This window comes from Lates calcarifer, linkage group LG21 (genome assembly GCF_001640805.2).
Source record: "Lates calcarifer isolate ASB-BC8 linkage group LG21, TLL_Latcal_v3, whole genome shotgun sequence".
NCBI classification, from domain to species: domain Eukaryota; kingdom Metazoa; phylum Chordata; class Actinopteri; family Centropomidae; genus Lates; species Lates calcarifer.
The window spans coordinates 20,593,903-20,605,970 of NC_066853.1; the positions used below are offsets into that span (position 1 = coordinate 20,593,903).

The window sequence follows — 12,068 nt, forward strand, 5'->3', positions numbered from 1 at the left end:
ACATAATTAATTTCCATGCGTAGATAGTATGCACAGAAATTAATCACAAACTGCCAAACATGTTACAGTTACAGAGGCAAGAGACAAGTTGGATTTTAGATTAGTTAGGCTAGATTTTATCATTATGATTGTGATTGGTTTTTCTGCCTCAAATTTGTGACGTGTTCCACTATTTGTCAAGTGTCAACTGACAATAAGGAAAAGTTTAAAATCACAACTGATTATCTGCTTTCTTAAACTCTCATTTAGGAGCAAAAATCAGCTTTTAAACTTTTTTGTAGGAAATAATGATTTGACTTTTATCGTGATAATTGTCAATATTGACTGCGTGATAACATTTTTGGCCATGTGTCTCTGCCCTAGGTTTGTCCCTTTTAAATCACCTTAGAGGTTTTTCATAAGTGACCTCAGAGGCACCACAGAAACATCTTGGGGCTATTAAAACATTACAGGATGGGAATTAATCTCTGTTCTTAGTGTAACTAAGACCTTTGCTAACGGTGACACATAAAATGTAAAATTTTATGAGAAAGAGTGAAAATGCACAGAGCTAATTAAAAGCCTGACATAATGTCTGTGCAAAGCCTCTCCCCTGTTATTGGATTGGACTCAAGATTGTTGGACTGTAAGAAAGCATCAGTAGCATCCATTGCACTGAATGCAAAGAAAGATGTAGATTGAGCACAGTTTGTGAGTTAAGCTTACCTGGTCAAGTAGGAAAGAACATGAATTATAACATTTCTTGTTTCAGGTAATTGTAATACACAGCTAAACTGAAATTATTTCATTAATTGACTGACAGGAATCAACAACAGTAATAATATTCAGTTTACCTTTATCAAAATGCCAAATATTCACTGACTCCTGCTTGTAATGTAAAGTTTTGTAGCTTTTCTCTGCAACATATTGTTGTATATCATAACAAAGAATCAAGAGACTTATCAATAACAAAATAAATAATCAGTCCTGTTGTAAGATTAGTGCTCATCCTCATCAGCTGACTGTCAGGTGATACAGACATCATAACTTTCTAAGTTGCTTCCCCTGAGTGCAGAGCAGCTAATACAGAGTTAATGCACTCACACACCTGATTCTCAAGGTTTTAAGGGACAGTGCAGCTGACTTATTCACTTTGAGGAGTTAAGGTGTGCGTGTGTGTATGTGTGTGTGCATCTGTTCTTACTGCACACTCCCCAAAGGCTAGTCCTCACCCCCTTTTCCTTTTATAGCCTCAGACATGTGGAAGGAGGGGAGGGAGGTGTGTGTGTGTGTGTGTGTGTGTGTGTGTGTGTGTGTGTGTGTTGGAGGGGGGCAGCCTGTGTGAAGGAGTGGCCCACTTCTACAAACATGGCGGCACGGTGGGATGGGAGCGGTGTAAATGTGTAACAAGGTGCCTGCCCCTCCCTCCCCACCCACCCCAGCCACCCACCCACCAACCCTCCCTCCCTCATCTGCGGTTGGGGGATGCAAGGCGAGAGGAAAGAGGAGCCAGGGAGAGCCTCGCCTCACCGTCACTCTCTCTCACAACAGCGTGAGAGCCATAGGACTCATGCTGTCCTCCAGCACACCCACACACACTAGCACTGAGAGCGAGAGACACTGAGAGAGAGTGAGTGAGAGAGAGAGAGCGAGGGGGGTACAGAAACAAGAAAGGACGGGGAGAGAGGGAGGGACGAAGCAAAGGAGATTTTTTTTAAAATCCCAAATCCTGAAGAGAGAAAACAGAAGGATTTTCTCTTTTCTCCCGAGGAGCTGCGAATAACCCTCGGCGAAGGATGGCAGAAGGGGCAGAGGGAGAGGAGGAGATTCAGTTCCTGCGAACGGTGAGTCTTGCTTACTTTCCTTTTTGGGAGGGCTAACCTGCACTGGCTGCTGGAGAGGAGTTTGGGAGGTTTGGGGCTGGAGCAGGAGATGGGGAGCTGTTATTAGAAAACTGAGAAAGGAAATTAGATCTTTTTTTTTTTTTTACTAAAGATAAGCGACTAATTAATACTGTATGTGATTAAATTTGTGACCTAATTTGTGACTCAGAATCTTCCAGCATCAACTTGCTCTGTCAGTGTCTCACAGTTTCTTCACTTTTATCACTTTTGCTTTTCTGGCATTGGATATTTAAGTCAAATCTGAAGTTGCAGTTGTCAGTGCCAAAGCCCGCTTCTGTATATAGTTGACTATTTTTGCGGCGCCCTGAATGTGCCATGACCTGCTTACTAGTTTCTCTCTTTAAACTTGGTAATTGATTTCTTTAATCTCTTGTGAGTGCACAAATCTCAGGTTGCTAACCTACATCGCGTGATTGTGTTTTGATCTTTTCAGAATGCACTGCATTGTCTCGCCTAATCTCTTTTATATTACTTCCAGAATGTTCTGGCCTTAAGGAATAGGTGGGTAACAGTGTATGTGTGCATATGTGTGCGTGTGAGCACAGATAGATAGACAGGGGCTTGTGCATCTGCTAGCATCGTTATCTATTTATATCTGAGGAAAGTAGAGCCTGTCAGTGTGGGGTGAGGAGGCAGAGCAACAAGCAACCCAGAGTCTGCAGGGGGACAGCTGGCCAAAGGCTGCAAAGTCTTCCTTGGAGAAGCCAACACACAGTCACAGTGTAGAGATATCCACTTCACGGTCGCAAACTCAGTGGGAGAAGACCCTGAAATTGACCTAAAACAGCTGAGTCCCTGAAATGGTTTACAAAGCTCGAGAGAGAGAGAGAGAGGGGAATGCAGTATAGAAAGACACTGAATCTAGTTGGTCTGAATGTACTATCTTTTTCATTTAATCCACTCTGTTTGGATGCACATGAGCCTAAAATTGACCACCTTTTGCACCTCAAAAGGTAATCAGGAAACTTTCAATTATTGTTGCCGGTAAAGTCAATATTTCCATCTAGAGCAACGCAATATGGTATAATAATATGGTATGGCAATTAATATCAAAACACAGTGCACAGTGAAATGCATTTCTATTAAAGCAGAGCTCTACTTTACCAGTACTGTTGCTGCAATGTTTGCTTAAACTGTAAAATAATGGTTTAAGTACAAATGAGCCTAGATAGGGGCATACAAAAAGACCACGAGCAAATTACAGTGATGGACAGGATTCCACTCAAGCTTGTGGAGTCAGCTCATAATAACCACAAGACAGCATTACAGAGCAACATAGCTGTTGATTCTATTATATGACTATAAACATGTGTTTTTTCCCTTCTCCGACGAAACTGCCAAATGATTTGTGAAACACAAAGGCTTAACACTTTGAATGCCTTCAGTGGGTTTGTCCTTTGGTTCAAGAGGCTCAGTTAGGAGCAAACTATTAGACACCAGCACTTCAAAAGGAAAAACAATGCAGCTCTATGTGAATTATTAATATCTTGTGTACTTCAATGGGTTTCTCTTTGACACCAACACTGTTGGGGTCAGGGGTTCAATCCTCACTGGGGATACAGGGCTAAAAATGTAAGTGCTCATGGTGCTGTAAGGCTCTTTGGATTAAAGCATCCACCAAATGGTCTGTGTTATCATTCTTTTAATTAGAGGCTAGTGATGGGAGGCACTGTGTGAGTCAGCTGTTTCTCATCAGCTGGGGTTTTTCCCTGGGTTATATTGGAGGTGGGAGGTATGATACAAGTAGAGTGTGTGCACAGAGGAGTTCTTACCACACCTGGACCAGCTGGGGCAGCAGACTATGGTCATATATTTACCTGATATAATCTTTTTACACTTACATAACCTGTCAGGCAGGCTCACATCCTGTGTGCCAAGGCTCACGTTTCAGCAGGGGGTTTAGCTCAGTCTTTGGAAAGCTTTCTTCTGTAACTCATCACATTATCTTTCAACAATTTAATCAAATTTTTTGAAATATGTGTGAGCAGCCAAAATAAATGACATTTAACATTTTAATCAACATTTTCATGGAATCACAGTATCTAGTTTAGAATGACTAACATTTATGTTCGTTCTAACTTGCTTTAGTAACAGTTGTAAAGAGAAACTAGTTGATGTTTTTAAAGATTTGCTTATTCTTACGTCTGAATGAATTATAAATAAAACACTGCAAAGCAAAATTACGTTATGTGATCAAAACGTAAAAGTCCTTTGTTTTCCCAAAGTGCAAGCTTTGTGTGCACAAAGCAAGAACTATAGTTAGTATACAGGTCTTTTAGAGTAAAACCACTGGGAAATGTGAAATGAAGAAAACGAGATTTTTGAAATTTGCTTTATAGTGTCCTTTTGTGTCCTTTTGGGTTTAGTTTAATTTGGTATCAATCCATGATTCACTATGTCAGCTGCTCCATATGCTTTTACTTGCTTTAATTTGTCAGGCTAATGTGCTAAGGAATCAGTACTACTACAACTACTACTTCTACTGCTACTACTACTACTAATAATGATAATGGTGATAATATTTTCAATTCAATTGAAGTTACCCACATTTTAAAATTGATCAAAATCTCCTTATGTCCATCACCAAGATCTTGAGTGTGATGATAGCTCACACAGACAACACTCAAACACTACAGCATGTTCTTCAAGTACAAGTATGTAGGTGCTCCTGCAGATTTAGAAAGCTATTGTCTATGTGTTACCCCTGCTGGGAATCATCCAAATAAGAAGAAAAGCTGTGGGGGTGTGAGTTTGGGAATAAGGTGATGCAGTGCTACTGCATTTAGTGTTTTCCAGCTGGGGATTCTGTTTAATAGTGAGAGAGGAAAGGAAGAGGAGATTAGATCTCTTAAATGCTGAATCCTGTTCAGTGTGACAGATGGGGAATGCAGGAAAATGTTATGCATTTTGGGCATCTTCTCTAGTGATCATTTTCACATCACAAAAGGCCACACACAGATTACTCAGCAATGCTGCTCTATTCTATTCTGGGTTTTATTGTGTTATTCTAATACAGCCCAGGCCTGTGACTCATACAACACTGAGTGATCGACAGTATGGCTTGAATAGTTGTACAGTCTACACTTGCAAGTGGGGCTTAGCCACCTGCTGTACAGTAGCAGGTTACTTGAATTCTCTCCCCACTCAAACAAAGTGGATGCTCTCTGTTGAACTACAGGTGTCTAGTATTCAACCTCCTACCTAAAAAAAACACCCTGCAAGCACTTCAGCCCCCACATTTGCTGTCAAGAGATTGGCTTAGCTTGCAATAGCCGACAGTCTTTCCTTTACTCTTTAGAAAAAGCCTCTAACAGCCACAGCCTGGTGAAATGTCTCACTGCACTATAAACACATGAGAGTCTACATTAGATATAAAAGAGTTCATACAATGGTGCTCTTTCGCTGCTGGTGACGGTAAAAGCTGTGTCACTGTTTCACGATGCCACATTTGTGGTGTGAATCACACATGCAAGTGAGTTTGAAGGGATATTCGAGTTCCAGTCTATAACAGCAGTTTCTTTTTATAGTGTGCCACTATAAGTGCACACACTCTGGAGGGAGAAACCAGAGGAGTCAGTGTCCTACTTGCCAGCATCCTTTGGGAGAGTGTGTGTGTGTATGTGCAGATGTGAACATGTGTCTGTGTGTGTGTGTCAAGTGAACAGAGATGTTGAGATGTTGTTTATTGTTGTCACAGTCAGACATTTTTGGCCTGGACTCTTGGACTTGTAACATTTGTCAGAAATCACAGCCCAGTTATGCAGGAAACACTGATGTGGTGAATTACTGTAAAAGCTGAGGTGACTAGATGTCCTGGTTAAAACCAGGCTAAATACAACACTTAAACTATATTTTAACGTTAAACAGGTTCTGCTACACATTGAAATAAAGTCTTTTAAATGCAGTGAAAACAATGGTTATTTGCAAACTAGATGTCTTTCAGTTTTCACTGAAGTCAGATGCAGACATTGGGACTTCCTTTGACCTGCAAATGAACCATTTATTGCTTACTGGGTTGGTTTTTGGGAGGCCTGTGTAGGATGAAGATTTTAGGGGTTTTGTATTATGTGTTTAAGTCTAATGTGACCAGTCACATCAGATTGATAGATGTAGAGAAACAGACAAGAAATGCAGGCAGGAAGTAGGGGGATGACGTGCAACAAACGTTCCTGGCTGGAGTGGGGATGCTGTGGTTATGTCTTAACCACTAAACTATTGGACACTCCATCTGTGTGACTTTTTTTTTTTTTTTTGGCAGTGCTTTCATTTTTGGCAGCACTTCTACATTGGGCTGTGATAGCCAGGTCACTTTGGATTCAGTTTCAAATTGAAAAAATACACACATTTATTAAACTCTGTTACCAAAATCTTTATCTTGTATGCCTTTGTTTGATCAACAAAGATAAAAAAAAAAAGCAGATGTGTAATCTAATGTCAGATTATTTGTGATTGTCTTTATTTATTTATCAGTTTCATTACTTAAATTTGGGGAAAATTAAACCTAAATAGATTAAATAAGGTATTGGAAAGGATTCTGGTTCCATAAGTAAATTCAAGTGCTGGATTTATATTATATCATCAAAAGGCAAGTAAATGGAAAACATCACTGCTCCTATAGGATATCCTGACTAAATTCTGCAAAAACATTAACTCCACTTTTCCTCATTGTATTTTTGTTGTTTCTCTGAGGTCAGTCTGGGTTGCAGATCTCTATTTCAGCAGTTGAGATGACACTGACTGTGGAAATCTAAAACTATGACACATGTTTCATTTGGTTACAGTGGTGTTATTTTGTACAGAGTCTCTTTCCCATTTTTCATCCTGATTGGTTTCATCCCCTCGGTCTGTTACTGTCTTTTACACACGCACCCACATAGACTGTGTACATCCGTGAGCTACAGTAGCGGCAGATTTTGGGACGGCAGCAGATGATGGGCGGGGGTGAGGGAGGGTTGGGAGGGTGTGAGCGAAGCAGGGCTTTAGAAGTGCTGAGCCCAGGAGATGAACACATCCACGGCGGAACAACAACAGCCGCACACACACACACACACACACACACACACAGCACCTGTTAGCCTGCCTGCTTCGGTCACAGCAGTTTACACAATAAACAGGTGGTCTGGTCTACTATGTCAGGCACGAGACATAAACAGAGAGAGAGAGAGAGGGATCGTGCAGAAACAGTGTGTTGAAAAGTGACACAACTGTTATGCAAACTGCTGTGTGTATACATGTGTGTGCGTGCAGAGGCTCAGTGATTAGCGCTGTCACCTTACCACTTGAAGGATCCAAGAATATTTATTGAATGTAGGTTCCCTGTTGTTGTGTCCATGTTGCCACTCATTGTCCAAAGACTTCCAGTTGTATGTAAATCAATCAGCAGACTATTGATACTGTATTTTCTCATGTTCAGTATCAGCTCCACACTAATTTGTGTCTGACATATTATCATTGTCTGGGACTTGGTAAAAGTCTGCACTGCTTTCTTTCTCACCATAATGTTAGTGGTCGTTGTGATATATCACAGTAAGACACGTTTCTAGTGATAAATGATAATAAAGCCTACCACTCATACATTTTCATATCATACAGAAATGAATGGAAATCAACTTTTCATAACACAGTGGCATGGTTTTCAAAAGTGATGTAAAGTCAGTGTGATTTGTTAATAGTCTGGTGCAAAATCTCTGGTATGGTCCTTTAAAGCCTTTTGGAAGCTAGTAGATCACAGAGTGTTTAGTAACCAAACAAGTCCAGATACCTGATGTTGACTTCATCATTTCTCTCTGACAGTGCTTTGTTTCAAGATGCCAAAATCTTCCAGAATGTGTGTGCAGCTGTAGGTTTCTCAGAGAGGAAAATGTTGGAGATGATGGTGTAAATATTGGACTATTTTGGACCCATGGTACAACTGTTTGGCTTGAGGCACTTGGATTATACTGCAAAAGCTGCCTAGAGAAATCTGACAATATTTTTCTCAGAGCTGTAGCAATATGGTTTCATCTGACTATAAATGAAGGAATGTCTGTGTGTCTGTCTGCATTTTAATTTTCTCAACAATTGCTCATCTTATTGACTTCAATCAGCTGATCGTCCCAAGGAAGTACAGTGTCGACTGTGAAGTTTTTTTGTTGATGATGACATCAGCTGTGCTTGCTCACTAAGGAAGTTTCAGGAAAAGCTAAAATAAATTTTTGAAGATTAATTTGTGTTTTGTCAACATGAAGAGCTAAGAGATATTTACAGTTTAATGTTTAACTCTTTCTTTTAACTGTCCACATTAAGTCGGATGGTTTCTTGGATAGACTGGAGGTTTTCCTTGTATTTGGTCCAATGTATGCTGGAATATTTCATATTTCATTTTTTCTGTTCTATTTTCTCAGGCTATTAGACTGTATTTTCATTTGGCCTGTGTGATGTTGCTTGTCTTGCACAATAAATCTCTCTCTGCGCCGTAACTCACTCCTATATTCAATTTTTGGATTACACATCGTTTTATGCGGGCCTGCTGGTCAGGAAAGCACTTGCTTACTCTTAAAGCAAATAGACTTTTTTTTTAAAGGAATGGATTTTGGATTCAGGCCAGCTAAAATTATTTATTTATAACAGTGTTTTCCTTTGAATTGCTGCTGTCTGCCAAACTTATCGTCTTTCAAAGGGCAGAGGCTGTTTAATGGTTGATGTGTGGTAGTTTGTAGCAGTTTAACTGAGCCGGAGGGGAGTGAAGCCCAGTGTGTGCAGGCTGTCAAAACACCACGTGTCAATGAAATTCAGCTGTGATATTTCATAAAATCTGACTTGTGAATTATCACCTAGTATGGAGTACCTGGAAGCATTCTTGTGATTGAAAATTTTATAATATGGAAACATTTTTTTCTTATCAATACATATTTGAGTACTTTCATCTGAGCAACCATGTCAAAAGAGTTAGTAGATTTTTTGCAACTGTAGTCAGTGTCAATGGTTTGAATCCTGTGTAATTGCTATATAACCCACTAAGCTTTAAGAGACTTGTGAATGGTTAAGTACAATACCTTAAATTTTCCTACTTTTGTAACTCAAATGTAATCTGCTTTTTAGGGCAGTAATTGGTTGATTTTACTTATTACCTATTTGCTCATCAGAAGTAGAAGTTATCAGCTAGTTTTCCTGTACTCAATTCCTTCCCTGTGAGCAAGAGTCTCTGTTGGCTCATTCTCCAAGTGAGACCTCTAAGTATCTGCTGGTCAGCAGAAGGAGGCAATGTGATAGTGACAGGTGCAGCCACCTAAAATAGGAGAGGACTGGAGGGGGAAGGCCCAAAGCAGAGTGGTAGAGTTAATGGAAAAAGAGAGCGGAAAGTGGACGGCAATGAAATAATAAGAGTACAGAGAGTAAAATATGGGCGAGAGGAGTATAGCAAAGGAAACTGTGGAATGAGAGTGAACATGATAAAGAGACAGAGGGAGACGGCGGCAAAAGCAGAATGTGAAAAAGACAAAGCTCCAAATGTCCTAGACACTGTTGAAAGATAAATCTTTCAACTTCTGTTTGCAGTTGAAAGATTTATCAGTAGTGACTCAATGCAGCACAATAGCTTTTCCGTCTCAGCCTGCATATAACTTTTGTACACCGTAACATATCTATACAAAACCCTGTCATCCGTGTCACAATCAGACATATAACTCAGAGCAGAGCACACATGCACAGATACACTCGTAGGACTGTTATGGCTTCTGCATAACTGCGGCAGTATGAACCATGATTTGAAGTGTGTAGCATATGTTGTTTAATCATCGTTAATTGTTGGCTTTGTTGTTTGGTGTCCCACTGACAGCCAGTTTGCAGGGTTCATGTTAGTCACTGTCTGTGATAGTTGTAAACATTTGTTGAATATTTTTATGCGTGTTAATGTGTCATTATGAAGGTTTGAGTAGATTGAATGATTCACTATGGCAGGCTATCAGTGATCCTGTCACCCCCTGCCTGAGGTGAAATGACAAAAAAGTAGATAATTTACAAGTTGCTTAGTTGACTTTGGGAATGCTACCACCATAATAATAGATAAGTTTGGAAAGTTCTGTGTTGTTAGAGATAAGCCGTAGGAGGGAGTGAGAGAGAGGAAGAGACTAGGGAAGAAAATAGACTTTGGTTGAGTTGTTTTTCTGCAAATTAAGATGCTGTCTCTACCTTCTTTCAAAAAAAATGTACTGTAACTTCTTAAAACTGCACACTTTTTTCAAGATGTTGAATGTTAAATGCAAAATAAATCAAAACATTAGTCCCTCTTAACCATCCCCCCTTTAACCTCTAATGTCTGGTGAGACAGTAAAAGCTGTTTTTTCTCGGTGCTAAATCTGCATCTGTTGACACTGTGGTGAGTTAAGGAGATGGTTTGGCTATTTTAGAGGTGATGTGTAAGAGATGGTGTGTAGGCCTGCAGTGTCCTGTATGTAACCTAAACTCTCAGCCAGACCTTTAAATTCACACTTGACTCTTCAGCACAGACCCATAATCCCTTAGTCTGAAGTGTTGGGTGATGGGGTGGATGTCTTATCATGACAATGAGAAGGGTCTAATCTTAAAATGGAAATTTAAGATTAGACCCTTAAAATGTAGTAAAATTAGCTCCTACAGTCTCCTTCGATAAACAGAGGACAGAAGTGTTTGGAAGAAAAATACATAAAAAAAGGTGAGGGAGAAAAGAGGAAAGTTGTTTCACAGACTTTATTCTTAGAGATATTTTGTTAAGTAGAGGAGAGAAATGAGTGATCGTGCATGATTTAGGAGAGTGAGGATAACACAGGAAACCCCCAGACTGCAATCTGTGATGGAGTATGCTGATAGTGCACCTGTACGGTCTCTTCTAGTTTTCAAAGGGAAACCCCATCACTACTCTCCCCTCTGCCTTATTGAGCTGTTCCTCTCCTCCACCCACATACTGTGCAATGTGCTGTCCCTCACTCTTTTTATGTCTGCAGAAATATAATCAATGTCCTGGGGTGGCCTGCATCAGCACACTTTGATCAAAGAATCCATCAGAAATCTGAAACCGTAAAGAAAGGATGGATATGTTTTTCATTTGATAAGAATAATTTGATTACTGGGCAGGTTTTCAGTGGCACAGATGTGGTACTTTGTCAATTCAGAATTTGAGAGTGTGGCATTAAAAGCTGAAATAGTAAACCAATATTGAGATGAAATAAAGACATAAACATTATAGTGAAAAAGTGCAAATTGCAGTAAATCTACCCTGTTAACTTGTAATCAAAGATGATGAATGATGATGATAAATGATTCTAGCTGGAAAAAACGATTTGACGCAATAGGATGAATATAACTTCACCATGTGATTTTGAATGCCAACATTATCGAGACATTGGTGCTGGCACATTTGCCCATCAAACATGTACTAGGGATAAGAAAACAAATAAATATGTCAGAAAATGTAGACTCAAATAAAAGTAGCTTTTTGCCATGAAAACTAAAACCAAATGATTACATGTCATCTAATGTTTGTGTTGACTGGTCAAAGGTCACGTACCATTGTGTCTGTGTGTATGTGGTGATGAAGAGAAAGTCTTAACACTGTTGATATGTTCTAAAAATTTCAAGTTTGTTTATTGTACCAACATGCAGTTGAAGGTCAAGCCAGGAAATGAACCTTTTGGATACAGTAACAGCAACTAATGGATTATAAAGCCATCAGCCCCAGTTTCACAGTTTTCATGTCACACATTTTTAAACAAACAATAAGTCCTGAACCGGCTGATTACCTGCTGGTGGAGTAAACAAAATGTATCAGTAGTTGGATACAGCTGGATGCTGGTGTTAACTCCCATCATAGCATCAGCTGAAACAGTGTATAAATAATGTCCCAGACAGCCTTATCTCTCTCACTTGGAGGCTATATACACTGTTGCCCATAAAGTTGGAATCATTTTTTCAGACACATTCCTCTTTTTATTCCTATTTATACACATCAGTAATCATCTTTGACCAGGTGCAATGATTACATACTGAGTCCCAGTTAACAATTTTGTTTTGAGAAGATATAAACTTTATCTGTCAAGAATAAATCACATTGTCACAATCATTTCATGAGAAGAGGTAAAAAATATTTTATTCTAACTTTTATGGGCAACAGTGTATGTATATATATGTCAGACAGAAGTGTCACAGCAACTCACACCAAACTGAACAATC

At 39.5% G+C, this 12,068-nt stretch overlaps 1 protein-coding gene across 1 annotated transcript in view; it reads left to right on the forward strand.

The window, feature by feature from the left end:
* The first annotated feature begins 1,516 nt into the window (after window positions 1-1,516).
* Window positions 1,517-12,068, forward strand: part of ryr1b (ryanodine receptor 1b (skeletal)) — a 65,370-nt gene continuing 54,818 nt past the window's right edge. The window contains 1 exon segment of the mRNA XM_051078934.1: window positions 1,517-1,823. Within this exon segment, the coding sequence (XP_050934891.1) occupies window positions 1,776-1,823 (48 nt within the window). The 5' untranslated portion in view covers window positions 1,517-1,775.